The 12,948-nt window shown below is 34.9% G+C and overlaps 1 protein-coding gene across 5 annotated transcripts in view; it reads left to right on the top strand.

Annotated features, from left to right (window-relative positions):
• Positions 1-12,948, top strand: part of ZFC3H1 (zinc finger C3H1-type containing) — a 41,815-nt gene that overhangs the window by 18,315 nt on the left and 10,552 nt on the right. For 4 of the 5 annotated variants that reach the window (XM_038153791.1, XM_038153790.1, XM_038153789.1 and 1 more), the window contains exons 13-25: positions 460-634; positions 847-978; positions 1,666-2,214; positions 2,298-2,407; positions 3,629-3,760; positions 4,644-4,765; positions 5,310-5,411; positions 5,764-5,880; positions 6,774-6,957; positions 8,672-8,858; positions 9,265-9,456; positions 11,387-11,624; positions 12,772-12,877. In XM_038153791.1, coding sequence (XP_038009719.1) covers positions 460-634; positions 847-978; positions 1,666-2,214; positions 2,298-2,407; positions 3,629-3,760; positions 4,644-4,765; positions 5,310-5,411; positions 5,764-5,880; positions 6,774-6,957; positions 8,672-8,858; positions 9,265-9,456; positions 11,387-11,624; positions 12,772-12,877 — 2,346 coding nt within the window. The remainder of the gene's footprint in view (positions 1-459; positions 635-846; positions 979-1,665; positions 2,215-2,297; positions 2,408-3,628; positions 3,761-4,643; positions 4,766-5,309; positions 5,412-5,763; positions 5,881-6,773; positions 6,958-8,671; positions 8,859-9,264; positions 9,457-11,386; positions 11,625-12,771; positions 12,878-12,948) is intronic. The other variant, XM_038153792.1, reaches the window with a different exon arrangement.

The raw sequence follows: 12,948 nt of genomic DNA, 5'->3' as shown, positions 1-12,948 counted from the left end.
CCTAAGTGTTTATCTTCCTTTGATGGATAGCTTTTTGTAATTTGTCTACTCTGTTGTTGTGCCACAATATTATGGCTTGTAATCTGGAAGTGTGTGCATGTGCCCTAAGATGGAACTAGGTTGTTACTTACCAGAAAGCAAGAATGCATGTTTTGGTTGTCATCATATTAAAAACAGTCTTAAAGATAGAGCATTTGCTTACCTTCCCCTGTCCTTGTAACTAGAATGTTTTTTCTGCATTATACTTACATGCTGAACTCGGGATGCTGAAACGTGCTGTATATATTGACAGTATTTACTATCTTATGGATGTTAGGACTGTTTGGAGGGGCTTAATTTTTAGTCTTTTTGTGAGTGAGGGGAGCTGTGTTTTTAAGTAACTGGGGTTTTGGAGGAGTAGCAGTTGCTCTAAGTAGTTTACCTTTGGAAAAAATTGTGTACATTCCTTTTTTATTTCAGAATGCTGTTGATAAAGGATGAGTCTGTCTTGAAAAATTTATTGCAACAACAGGCCAAGAAGAGAGAGAATGTTCGAATTGCTGAAAACAAAATTAACAAACTGGCTGAACAGCTACAAGCAACAGAGAAGGTCTTGAATGCTAACAAGGCATTTCTCAAGAGGCTTCAGGAACATGTAATTGGTGCTCTGAAATGTTTGTTTTCTAGAGCTGGAAATCTTGAAATGGGATGCCTGATTTTTGGAGGCAGTAGGCTTTTCTTTGAATTACTTACTAATTCCCATCTAGTTATATCTCATTAATTCCATGTAATTATATTTTATTATCTGGTCATATCTGTAAATTTGCATCTTACTGTAGTATTTAGTTTTTATTTTTATTTTTTCAGATACATAAAGTTCAACAACGAGTTACAGTAAAAAAAGCTCTGGCATTAAAATACGGAGAAGAACTTGCTCGAGCAAAAGCAGTAGCAAGTAAGGAAATTGGAAAACGAAAGCTAGAGCAGGATCATCTTGGTGTAAGTCAGCATGCTTTTAAACCAAGCTACTTGGAAATGAGTATGAATTTTGATTAACAAAGTTCAAGTGGAATTTCAGGAAAACATTTCAGGAACAATATAGGGAATATTCCTGTTGGTTTTGTTCATTTTTGAGAATTCAAAAAAAGGCATTAATTATTTGAGGAAGAAAACTCTTCAAAACCTACATTTCAATGCTAGGGGAGTGGCATTCATAGATAAGTAACAAGAGGAGCCATATGGCTGTGAAAAAAGAAAATTCTGTCTGTAGACATCAATGATTTTGTTAAACTATCAAGCTAAGTTGCTGCAGAGTGGATCTGATACTGTTTTGAAAAACAAAATATACAAAAACAAGGCTAAAATATTTTTCTGAATTTTAATCCTCCTACTCCCAACATCACTGTATGTACTTGTTTTATAGCTCAGCTTTTAATTGGGGCCAGAACTTCTGTTGAAGCCCTCCCTGTACATGATGGAGGGTAATTTTTATCACAACACCTGCAAATCTGCCACTTGAATTGTGGCAAACTTTTGTTGTTTTTCTGCTGTTTGTTGAAATCTTTGGGCAAGAGTTGGAAATAAATTTTTATGAACTCTGAATTAAGTATTTTGGCTATGTTTTTCCTTTCTGTTGATAGATCAGTAGATGAGAAAATTGAAATGAAGAGTTTTTTTTCTTTTTAGCCAAGCAAAATGTTGAAATTGGATACCTCCCCTGCATCGAGTCCAAAAAAGCCTTCAGCAGAATTGATTGCACTAGAGAAAAAACGACTGCAGCAACTAGAGTATGAATATGCTCTAAAGATTCAAAAGTTGAAGGAGGCCCGTGCACTTCAAACCAAGGAACAATCAAATACTACACCTCACGTAGAAGAGGAATCTGAATTTGCATTACCTCAGCCATCGCTTCATGATCTTACACAGGACAAGTTGACTTTGGACAGTGAAGAAAATTACTTTGATGATGAAGTTTTGTCTAATTCAAACAGAGAACGAAGGAGATCTTTCAGAGAATCAAATTCTTTTACTAAGCCAAATCTTAAACACATGGACACTCCAAAACAAGAAACTATAAACAAACTTTCTAAAAAGGCTTCTGAGGAGCCTGAGCTGTTCCTTGGGTTGAATATTGAGGAACTGAAAAAACTTTATGCTAAGGCTGACAGCTTGAAAGAACTGCTAATGAAAAGTACTGCCGTTATTGTGCCTAAGGAAGATCTCTTGTGTGGTCAGGTAAATGTTTTACAATTAAACATGAAGCTTATCCTTATTAGGTGATATTGCAACTGCTGTGTATCTGTTTATTTGTTTCCTAGGAAATTTCAGTGGACATGGATTTTTTTACATCACAAAGTAAACAAGCTGAAGTGAAACCATTTCCGTTTGGACCGTATCGTAGTCCTCTTCTACTATTTAAATCCTACAGGTATGAAGACTATAGCAGCTCTTTGACTTACGCTTATGTGTTCTTGTTCATATGGTCTTCAGTGCTCTTCCTTGATACCCACAGAAAGACAAGTCCTAGTGAGAAACTTGAATTTTCCCTAAACAATATTGCCTGGTTTAGGAAATATAATTATTTTATTCAGATTTTTTTTTCTGCTATGCACATGTCCCTTTTTTTTGTTCAATATGCTGCTTTTACTTTGTATTGCACATTGTTTGATACAGCTAAACTAAAAACATGGTTAAGTGTTTGAAAACAGGATTTTTATATCTAGTATGAAGCAATGTAAATCCAAGAAGCATATTTCAGTTATGCAGTCTTTGAACTTGGCTAGGATTTACATAATCTGAGTCAAAATTGGCTCAATCATCTATTTTTGGATTCCTCCTCAGTGGAAAGAGGCATAATCACAGTGATTCATCTTGACTTGACAGTAAGATTTGCAATTGTAATCAATTTGGCACATCTGTCTTTTGACTAAAGAGAACTTTTGTTCCTACACATCAAATTTTAGACAACATAAGTTGAATTTAAATTGGAGAAGTTGTATTCTACCATGTGCTTCAGCTTTTTTATTGCTATATAGTAGAAGATGGAGGATGCCATCTTTACAGGAATATTCATTTTAACTTGTAGGTTATGATGTCAATTCCTGAAGGAGCTAGAGATTGCAAACATGTAGTCGAACTTCAGCTAAAGATTTAAAACAAGTGTTAGTCTGCTAGACTAAGACTGGTTTTGTTTGTTTATGCATTCTAATGCTGATATGTTTATTTTTTTCCTACTGTTTCCTCAAGTTAGTCTTTAACAGTTATCTTTGCACTTCTATTTGATGTTGGTCTTAACGCTGATTAGAACATGAGATTTTCTATAAACTACTGAAATGCACTTTTCAGTAGTTTGCTTTCTATACTGGGTTTTTACTACACTCCTGTTTTCATATTAATGAAGTTCTGCACCTGAAGGAGATGAGAATGCTAGAGGAAAGCTTAATTAGGTTGAGAAGTATTCCATTGTTCGCTTCCTCTCACTCTTGTTTTTGCCTCGTTCTTAGCCTGTAGGTTAATGATGCTTTTGGTTAGTAGCAGGGTTTTGGAAATAATGAGATTTAATACTGCACGTGAATTTTAATTACTTTTTTTAGAAAATGCATGTCTTACCTTGTGTACTTTATGACAATAATTCACTGTTTCATTTTAGGTTTAGTCCTTATTTTCGTACCAAGGAAAAGCTGTACCTCAGTTCAATAACATATAGCAATATGATTGAGCCAAAACAGTGTTTCTGCCGCTTTGATTTGACAGGCACGTGTAATGATGATGACTGTCAGTGGTAAGTTCTTTTTTATTTTTGCGGCTTAAACTAAACCTCTCTTATAGATGTCTGACTCTGAGTCTGAAATATGTACGGTTTTCTTTTCTTTGAAAGATCTGGATATGTGATCCTATGCACAGGTTCTAGACAAGGTTATTTTTAATACTCTATTAAAGACACTTAGTTGGAAGAAAAACCCCTTTCAACTAAGCCATGAAAAAAGAGGAGGGTCTTGAGATGTAAATTTAGAAAAATAGTATGGCCTGATAGAGAATATCTGACGTCTTTCTAGTAATTCAGATGGATCTGGTTAAATACAACTTCAGCATAACTTCAACTCATAGAGTCTCACATAGTGGTTGATATTGTTAAGCACACTTAATATGAAAAATGTATACCAAATCAATGATTAAGCGAAAAACCAATAATATTGTAGTGTAATTCTAGTTTCCTGGAAAAGAACTAGCTAAGTTTGTTTCTTTAAAGGCTGGTGTTAAATTGTATTAAAAAATAATTTTTTTACCAACCTTGTGCAATATATTTAAAAGTGGATATGAATTGGTTAGGAATGAACTCAACGTGGAAACCTTACTACTGGTAAAATAGGAGTGAACTTTATTTTGGATCAGCTTTTAGTTTCTGTCATCAGACCATTGTTAGGCTCTTTAAGATATAAAGTGATATCTAATTCTTATAATTACGTTATTTGAACTGGAAAGTTCTAAATACGGTGTTGGAGGCTTAAGTTTAGAAAAAGTCCAGATACATTTAAACAATTTTCAAAGCAAACAATTCTTTTTCTGTGGGTATTGTTTTTTTTGTGCCTCACCCAAGTGTGTACTAAAACCTTCTTAATATTTTGTTACGATAAATGTATTAATTGCTTATTTATTTGTTTTAGGCAGCACATGAAAGATTGCACTCTTAGCCGTAAGCAGCTCTTTCAGGATATTCTCTCTTACAATTTAGAACTGATTGGCTGTTCAGAAAAAAGCACTGATGAGGAAATCAGCACTGCCACAGGTTATTGAGTCTTTTGTTCTCTTTTGTATCTAAAAATTAATTTCTGAAGGGAATGAGTTTCATTAAAAGCTCTAGGTGCAAGGACTTTGATGTGAAGCAGTGTGTAAGATACAGCTGTATGAAGTTTCTTCAGTTGTCCATTTCAGTCCTTTGTAGTGGGTAGTTACACTGGTGTCTTACAGAAAGAAAAGAATCACTGGTCTGGGGAACATTTCATTCAAAAAAAAGTATTGCTGGGATTCAGGGTGTTGGGGAGCAGTGAGCATGGAATCTTTACCTCTCTCCTTCCTCAGTTCTTTCTGTAACTACTGGACTGACCTGTTTCAGTGGAGCTGGAATTTTATAACAGTGTCTTTGCCATAAAGGCAAGTTGCCAGACAGAACTTGCTTATTTTTCATTTCTTTGTGTTAGTGTGTTAAATTACCATGCCTCTTAAAGCAGTCGTATTTCATAAATTTATAATAGGTTGTGTTAAATTGCTGTTAAGCTACTTGATTGTTTTAATCTCTGTGCTTACCTAAGCTGCACATATTCTTGTTTCAGAAAAATATGTTGAAAAACTTTTTGGTGTAAACAGAGATCGTATGTCAGTGGATCAGATGGCTGTTCTTCTGGCCAGCAATGTCAACGAGAGTAAAAGTCACAGTAAGTAGCTCGGTAGATTAAATACCATGTATATAAATGTGTAAAAATTATGTAAATACCTTGATGATTTTGTAAACCAAGAATATATTTTAATATAATTTATTTATCTCAGTATTATAAATTCTGATTATGATAACAAAATCTACAGAGTTTAAGGCATAATACAATAGTTTTGGAGTTCCATTTGTAGAATTAATTTATGCACTTAAGCGCAATAAATTTTAAATAACTAGTATAAAATTTTATGCACTTCTGTTGAACTAAGAATCTTTTTATCTGAAATCCTTATTAGGAAAAATATTTTACTCTTGAATACAGAAAAGTGAAAGATTTTTTGCTACTTTTGTTACAGCACCTCCACATACCACTTGGAAAGAGAAGAGGAAATGGAGACCAAAGTACTGGAGAAAACCTCTCATAGATAGTAGCAGCAGTGAAGAGGAACAGTTTGTTGGACCTATTAAATATGGTAATCTGGATGTGTGGCACCCTTTAAATGAGTACTAGTGGACAAAACCCACCCACCTCTTTCTAACACTTCATTTTTAAACTGCTTTTTGAGAAAACCAGTGCTTTTAATAGTTTTCTTGACTTAATACTTTTTGTATGCAGACTTTATTTTGCATAAATTTTTGGGTAAAGGTTGACCTACACTTGTAATTCTATTCAATTCTTTTCTTTGATGTGACTGGAAATTAGGGTGGAATTTCTAATTATGTTCTTAAAAGGAACATAAGGAACTCTAGAATGTTTCTCTAGAATGTTTCAGCCTTGCCCATATACCATTAGGATTTAAAAAAAGTTTTATTTTGCTAACAGCCTTGCTTTCTCCTTCCCCCTCCCCCCAAACTTTAAATAGTAAAACACCAGTGTTCAGTTACCTTAAATTTGTACAGAATTTGTATTTGGTGTGAGGTCAGGAGTTAAAAAATGCTGTAGTTAAGCAGCATTTGAGACTTGGAAACTGCTAGAGCATCAGTAACCTGAGAGCATCTTGCAGGTAGGAGCTTTAGGATTTGTCAGCAAATCTCTAAATAAGATTTTTTGAGACTCATAATGGAGATGAATTTTTCGTTGTCAAATATGTCTAGTTCCTAATGCTGCCTGATGAACTGCCTTATTTGGTGTCTGTTGATCAAGGCAGCCTTTACTGCTAATTCTTTCATTCCTTCCTTCACATTTGGAATATAACCAGTTCTCTGCAGGCAATACAGTTTGAAGGGTGCTGAGATCATGCTATTTAGTTGTGATCAATGGGTGTACTTGAAATATATAAATGCCACCTCTTGTGAAAGTTACAGGTCACTACAAGTCACTAAAAAGGAAATTTTCTTTTAAAAAAGATTTGTATATTATTTACAGCCCATCCCACAGAACCTAAAAAGAGACTTCCAGTGCTTGATACTGTGGTGACTCCCGATGATGTCCGGTATTTTACAAGTGAGACTGATGACATTTCCAACTTGGAAGCAAGTGTTCAAGAAAACCCCTGTGATGTACAGCTTTGGATTAAACTTGCATATAAATACTTGAATCAAAATGAAGGGTATGTCTGCTACATTTGAGACCTTGCTGCATTTGCCCGTGCTGCTGTGATCAAGTTTCCTGTTTGATGTTAAAGTACTTTCTTCAACAATGCCACAAATTATTCATTACTTTAAGCATGTTAAAAAATAGATTATATTTCCTACTGTATTTAGTACAGTATATGAGTAATAAATTAAGCTGATGGTTTATCTTTGGGTAGATTCTTTTTCAAAATGGAAGTTGATGGAAAGTAATGTGGGAGAAGTAATTGTTCATGTTTAAAAAGTGCTCTGTGTAAGATTACAGTGGAATGTTGTACTTCCAGCAGTAAAAGTGGGCCAATGAACTCAAATCATTCTCTACAGAGTGAATGGTTGGAATAAGTACAGTTCTGATAATTGTTTTATCTCTGTAGAAATCATCCAGTTGAGCACTTGGTTTCTTATTTTGTGATTTTTTTTTTTTTAACTTTGGTTTCCTGAGTTTCTCTAGCTTCTCTTCCTTAAAACTATGCTGCAGGGTACCATATTTCTCTTGGCAATCGGATCATTTGAATAGGAATTCTGTTAGGATGGTTTCATCCATTATGATGATTGATTTCAATTTTAATAGTGAGGTACAGTTGAGCAACTGTAGCAGGAAGCAGGGGGAATGGAGAGGAGCAGTTCTACTTTAAAGTCTTGTTTAAACTTTGGATAGTGGAAAATATACGAAAAAATTAGTTTAACTGTATCAGTAGGTGCCTGAACAATAGGAGGGGTAGAACTGGAAAGGCCAGTAATTGAAGTATGACCAGCAAGTAGCAGCATGAGAAGAGCATGCCTTCTAAATATAAGTGTACTTGGGAAATAATCAAGAAAAGAAGGGAGAAACCCTAGTGGAAGATATGTATCCTTTTCTTAAAACAGCCATCTTTCCCATTCCTACTTCCTCAGTAGTATGAAGAAATTTGGCTGCTCTAGTAAGTGAAAGTAGTGGGATTGGGAAAGGTTCAGACTTATGCATGGTTAACTGTGTTAGGTTTTTTTTGAGACTTGTACATTTCTTCTTATAAATGTCCATGCAAAATAATTTCTAAAGATGTTTTGAGAATAAGGGGGACCTCAGAAGCATTCTGTGGTTTTATGGAAGATGTATTTATGAATTAAAGCTCAGTTCTGTGGTTTGCAGTATAGTCAGTTATTTCAGCTAATCTTATATTACTTGGTGGGTATTATCTCATGATTTTTATTTCAAAAAATAAATTTTCAGTTTTTTAATGTCTTAGAGACAGAACCTGTATGATATGCTGAAATAAAGGCATATATTTAATGAATATAGAAAATAGATTAAATATTTAACAAAAATATAACTTACTTTTTACTACACCTCTAAAATACCTACTGAAGTTCTTAAGCCTGTATGATGTAAATGCCTTTATATCCTTGCAGCTTGAGAACTTTGCTTACAGATCAGTCTTACCAATTTTCAGTTAATTTGGACTCTTATTTGAATTGGCAGTCATCATAGAATACTTATTTCTGTGCACTATGATAATGGTACCTCATAATCTCTGAAACTTGAAAACTTGCTGGAGCTTTGAAACCTTGATCGTAAATGACAACTAGTAAGAAAAGATACTGTGTGTGACTTGCCTTCTAATTAAAAGCATCCATTTTCATATTTGATACTGTGAAAGTCATAATACCAACACAGTTGATGTGAGTCCTTTTTTCAATATTTAATTTTTACAGCTCATCATCTGAGTGTTTAGATTCTACTTTAAATGTTTTGGCTCGAGCCCTGGAGAACAACAAAGAAAATCCTGAAATTTGGTGTCATTACCTCAGACTTTTCTCAAAAAGAGGAACCAAGGAGGAGATACAGGAAATGTGTGAAACAGCAGTGGAATATGCTCCCTCTTATCAAATTTGGTGGACAGTAAGTAAAAGTTTCAAAGTATATATTAAATGTTCCTGTAAAGCGTGTGTTTTCTACTCTGTAAAGTCAGCATGTGTGACAGGGAAAGTGCCAAATGAAAAGCTCTGTAGGTTTTTGAAAACTCAGAAGTTGAAAATGAAACTATTCAAGTTCTTGCAGGTTATTTGTAGAAATCATCAGTTTTCCTCAGATAGTAAAAGTTATTTAAAATCAATGTGTTACATTGATTACAAAACTTGGGTGTTCTTGTACATATTAGAAGTGGTATCTTTTGAGGTTTAATATGAAAATTTGGTGTGATAAGATAGCAAAAGGCATTATTTTGTGATCTGTGTGTTTTTTAAACCTTAACCTAGAAGCTTTACTTTTATTGTGATTATTGTTACTATTATTTATTTCTCTCTAGTTTTTGAATTTGGAGAATTCCTTCGATGGAAAAGACTATGTATGTGGGAGGATGCTACAGTTCCTAATGGAAGTGACAGGAGGGGGAGAAAACCCAAATCTTGTGTCCTTTCAGTTGCTGGAGACTCTCCTCTACAGGGTTCATTTAAGCCTGTTTACAGGAAGACATCAGAATGCTCTTGTTCTGCTGCAGGTAACTTCCAAGTTACCACCCCAGGAGTGTTTTCATAGCTTCACTTTTTTAATGTGTGTGACTGTGGTAGTTTGAACTTGAGTGGAACTGTACCTTCCTTTAGGAGAATTTCTTCAACAAGTAGAGGCTTCTGCTTTGGGCTATGATGCCATTGTAAAAGCTGGATATAGCTTTGAGGGTTTTGTTGCCTGCTTTTTTTTTTTTTTTTTTTTTTTTTTTTTGTGTAGCTGATAGCCTAGACTACTAGGTCTCAAAATAATTCCCAAGGAGATACTTTATTTTTCGGTTTCTCGTCAACCATAGATCAGGCTTTTTGCAGTGAAAGATCTGAGAGTATGGCCTCAGGTATTGAAAATTGCTACAGAAGTTATCAAACCAGTAGTTCCTGGGAAAGAACATAGTAGTTATCTAACAGTATTGTCCTACTCTAAAATCTGGGGATTGCTAAATTAGATTTTATTGCTCCTGTCAACTCTGAAGTCATTGAGTTGTCTCAGGCCAGAACTATGTCTGTAGAAGTAATTTAGGTGACTGTTAACTCTTGCGTTGATGATAAAAGTGGTGGCTGAGGGTGAGAAATGGACACCACCCTCTCCCGAAGTGGGAGCTCTGTCCTTTCAGTTGCAGGTTGTTTCATTCCTGCCAGTAGGTGCCACCTCTTGCTTCCTACCGCCTGTCACTGCCCTCAGAGTTTGAGAACCTCAGGCTTTTGTCTGGCTCCAGTTGGAATGAGAAAGGGCAATGCTGTTTGGCTTTCCCCAGATGTACTGAGAAATGTAACTCCGAATGCATAAAAAGACCAGGGCTCTGGAGAAAAAACTGTTTGTGTCAAATCAGCATGGAAACCCAGGGAGAATAACACTGGTTGGTTACCCTCACCTTTCTGCAAAGCATCAAGCATCTGCAAAACTTGTTTTTTTAAAATTAATCTGAAATATGTAGTTCAAAAGAATGGCTTGGCAAGAGATTATTTGGTTGTATCTCAGAGAGAATAATTTCGAAGTAACTGCTACTTCAGAGTAAATAGCAGTGTGTATTGGAAGACTTGAAAGCAATTTTGTCAAGTATTTTGTGGACTTATTTTTCAAGTATCAAGTGAAATGCTTTTGAAACACCAGTTTTCACCTTCAGGACATGTGTTCTGCTGAATTTTGCATAAATTTGCAAGTATATTCATTCTCTTGAAAAATGCATTCTTTGATCATACTGTGTTTGGCCAGAAAAATGTTGGCGCATCACTAGTCATGAGGTTGCGTTGTGTTTTAGAAAGAAATTGTGTTTAGACTTTATTTAATTGCATGCTCTAATTATTTTATATCTGCTAGTTTAACTGGACTATTCTATCTTTACATATGACTAGTAGAAAAATTTGAAGTAGTATCCTTGTTCTCAGTAAGGTTTCCAAAACATTTTTTAAAACATGTTTAGAGATGGTGATCCTTTCAGTAGACTTTAATAGGTGTAACTTAGTAGTTTTATAACTGAAATTTAATAATAAAAACTCCAAGCCACACAAAACCAATGCACAAAACCTAGTAGGATATAGCAAGTTGAATCCAGCTTGTAGATGAGCTGTATCTAGAGCTACTGTATTACTTCTTATGGAACTGGGAGTAATAGGAGAATAAAACAGGAAAATGGAATGAACACATGTTGGGAGATGTGTGTTTTCAAAGTGTCTCTTCATTTTTTGCAATAGCAATCTTCTGTGATTTTTCTGAACCTTTTACTACAAACTGTGCATAATTTGAATAGCCACACATTCACATAAGCTGAATATGATTCTGATTTACATGAAGAATTAGTTCCTGTCTTCTCTCTGGAAAAGTTTTGAGACTATTAAAACCTGCTCTTCCTGTTTTCTTTTCCTGTTCTTACATTACATTTCAGCCAAAAAGTCTTAAAGATTTATTTCTTTCAACCTTTACAGAATGCTTTAAAATCAGCAAATGAAAAGATAATATCAGAACACCTTACTGCAAGTGACCGTTGCTTGGCTTGGCTGGCTTACATACATCTGATTGAATTTGGTGTTCTCCCAGTCAAGTTCTATGATCCAGCTAATGTCAGTCCTTCAAGGATTGTGCACAAAGAGCCATTTTTAATACCATGGCAGACAGTTCAAGATGTGAAGACTGATCCTGATACACTTCTAGCTATGTTTGAAGGTAAGATTAAGGTGGTAAATATTTGATGCATTCTTCACGTATTGTAATTCAAGAAGTACTCTTTGGAATTTCAAGTCAGTGCTGATGACTGTTAAACCATTGAATTAATCCAGTGAATATTGCATTTTGATTTAACCAAAATAGTGAGGAAAATCCACGTTCTTGGGTGCTTAAGCAACACTCTTGAATTTTTCAACTGTGATTTCAACTCATGGCTTTATCTTGGTAGAATATGATAGTTCAGAGACAAAGACAAGTCACTGGCTTGTGATTGTATGTCATTGCTAGTTTTCTTGGGCTTATGCAAGCATAAAGCCAAGCTTCAGCTGTCATTTTTTCTTACCCTTTTCCCCTCAGTAGTATATGTATAGGAAGTTAGTTTCCTGGAATATTAGTGTATTTCCTTAAAAGAGGCAGAGCAATGCATGTGTTTATCTTAATTCTCAGTTCTGGTAAATTGAATAAATTTTTTGAAATGAAAAATGGAGATAGAAGAAATTAACTTCTTAGCTTATGGTAGTGCTGCCAGAGGTAGACTTCATAGTAGCAGACAAATGCTGTTATATAATATTTCTAAATGTCACTGTTCAGTGGTTAGCCAGCAGCAGTATGGAGTTGCCACTGAGAAAATATCTATGCTGCTGGAGGTAATGCAGTGCTGAAATACTCAAGGATTAATGGAGTAGCCCAGCTGTGTGAGTGAAGGCAGTCTAGCTATGGTAATGGGGTGTTCATTGTTGGATGACTTTTTATTGTGCTGAGGAGAAAAAGAATATCCTTCATTAGCTTTTCCCTCAATAGCTTTCAGCAGCTACGCTGAAAATCCTGGAATGTGATTTTAAATCTAGGGATATACTTCTGTCTGTAACATTGCTTTAATGTTTCATTGGTAGCATGTTTTCTATTTTTAAAATGAGTAAGAGATGAAACTGAAAGCTCTGTCTTTGCACTGTGGTGATAAGTAATGAGAGGTTTTCCAAAGATGATCATCTATTTCTAATAATTTGCAAAAAAAGCACTCTGAGAAATCTTTTCACACTTATGTATTTTCCTTATGTTCAAGGAGACATTTTATTATGTTAAGGCTTCACATAACTTTGACACTGTTTCAGGTGTAAAGGCTTTGTTTTTTACTTTTGTTTTGAAGATGCAGTCAAAACATGTACTGATGAAAGCCTTGAGGCTGACAAAAGAATAGCTACCTGCTTTCCTCTCTATAGGAACATGATAGCTTTGCTGAAACTTCTTGAAAGGTAAGTCCTTTCAAGACATTCTTAACTGGAGTACTTGACTCTTCCGTTTCTCTTTTTTTTGTTAAACTTAA

Source organism: Motacilla alba, chromosome 1A (assembly GCF_015832195.1).
Source record: "Motacilla alba alba isolate MOTALB_02 chromosome 1A, Motacilla_alba_V1.0_pri, whole genome shotgun sequence".
NCBI lineage: Eukaryota > Metazoa > Chordata > Aves > Passeriformes > Motacillidae > Motacilla > Motacilla alba.
This window is presented reverse-complemented; position numbering and strand designations above follow the sequence as displayed.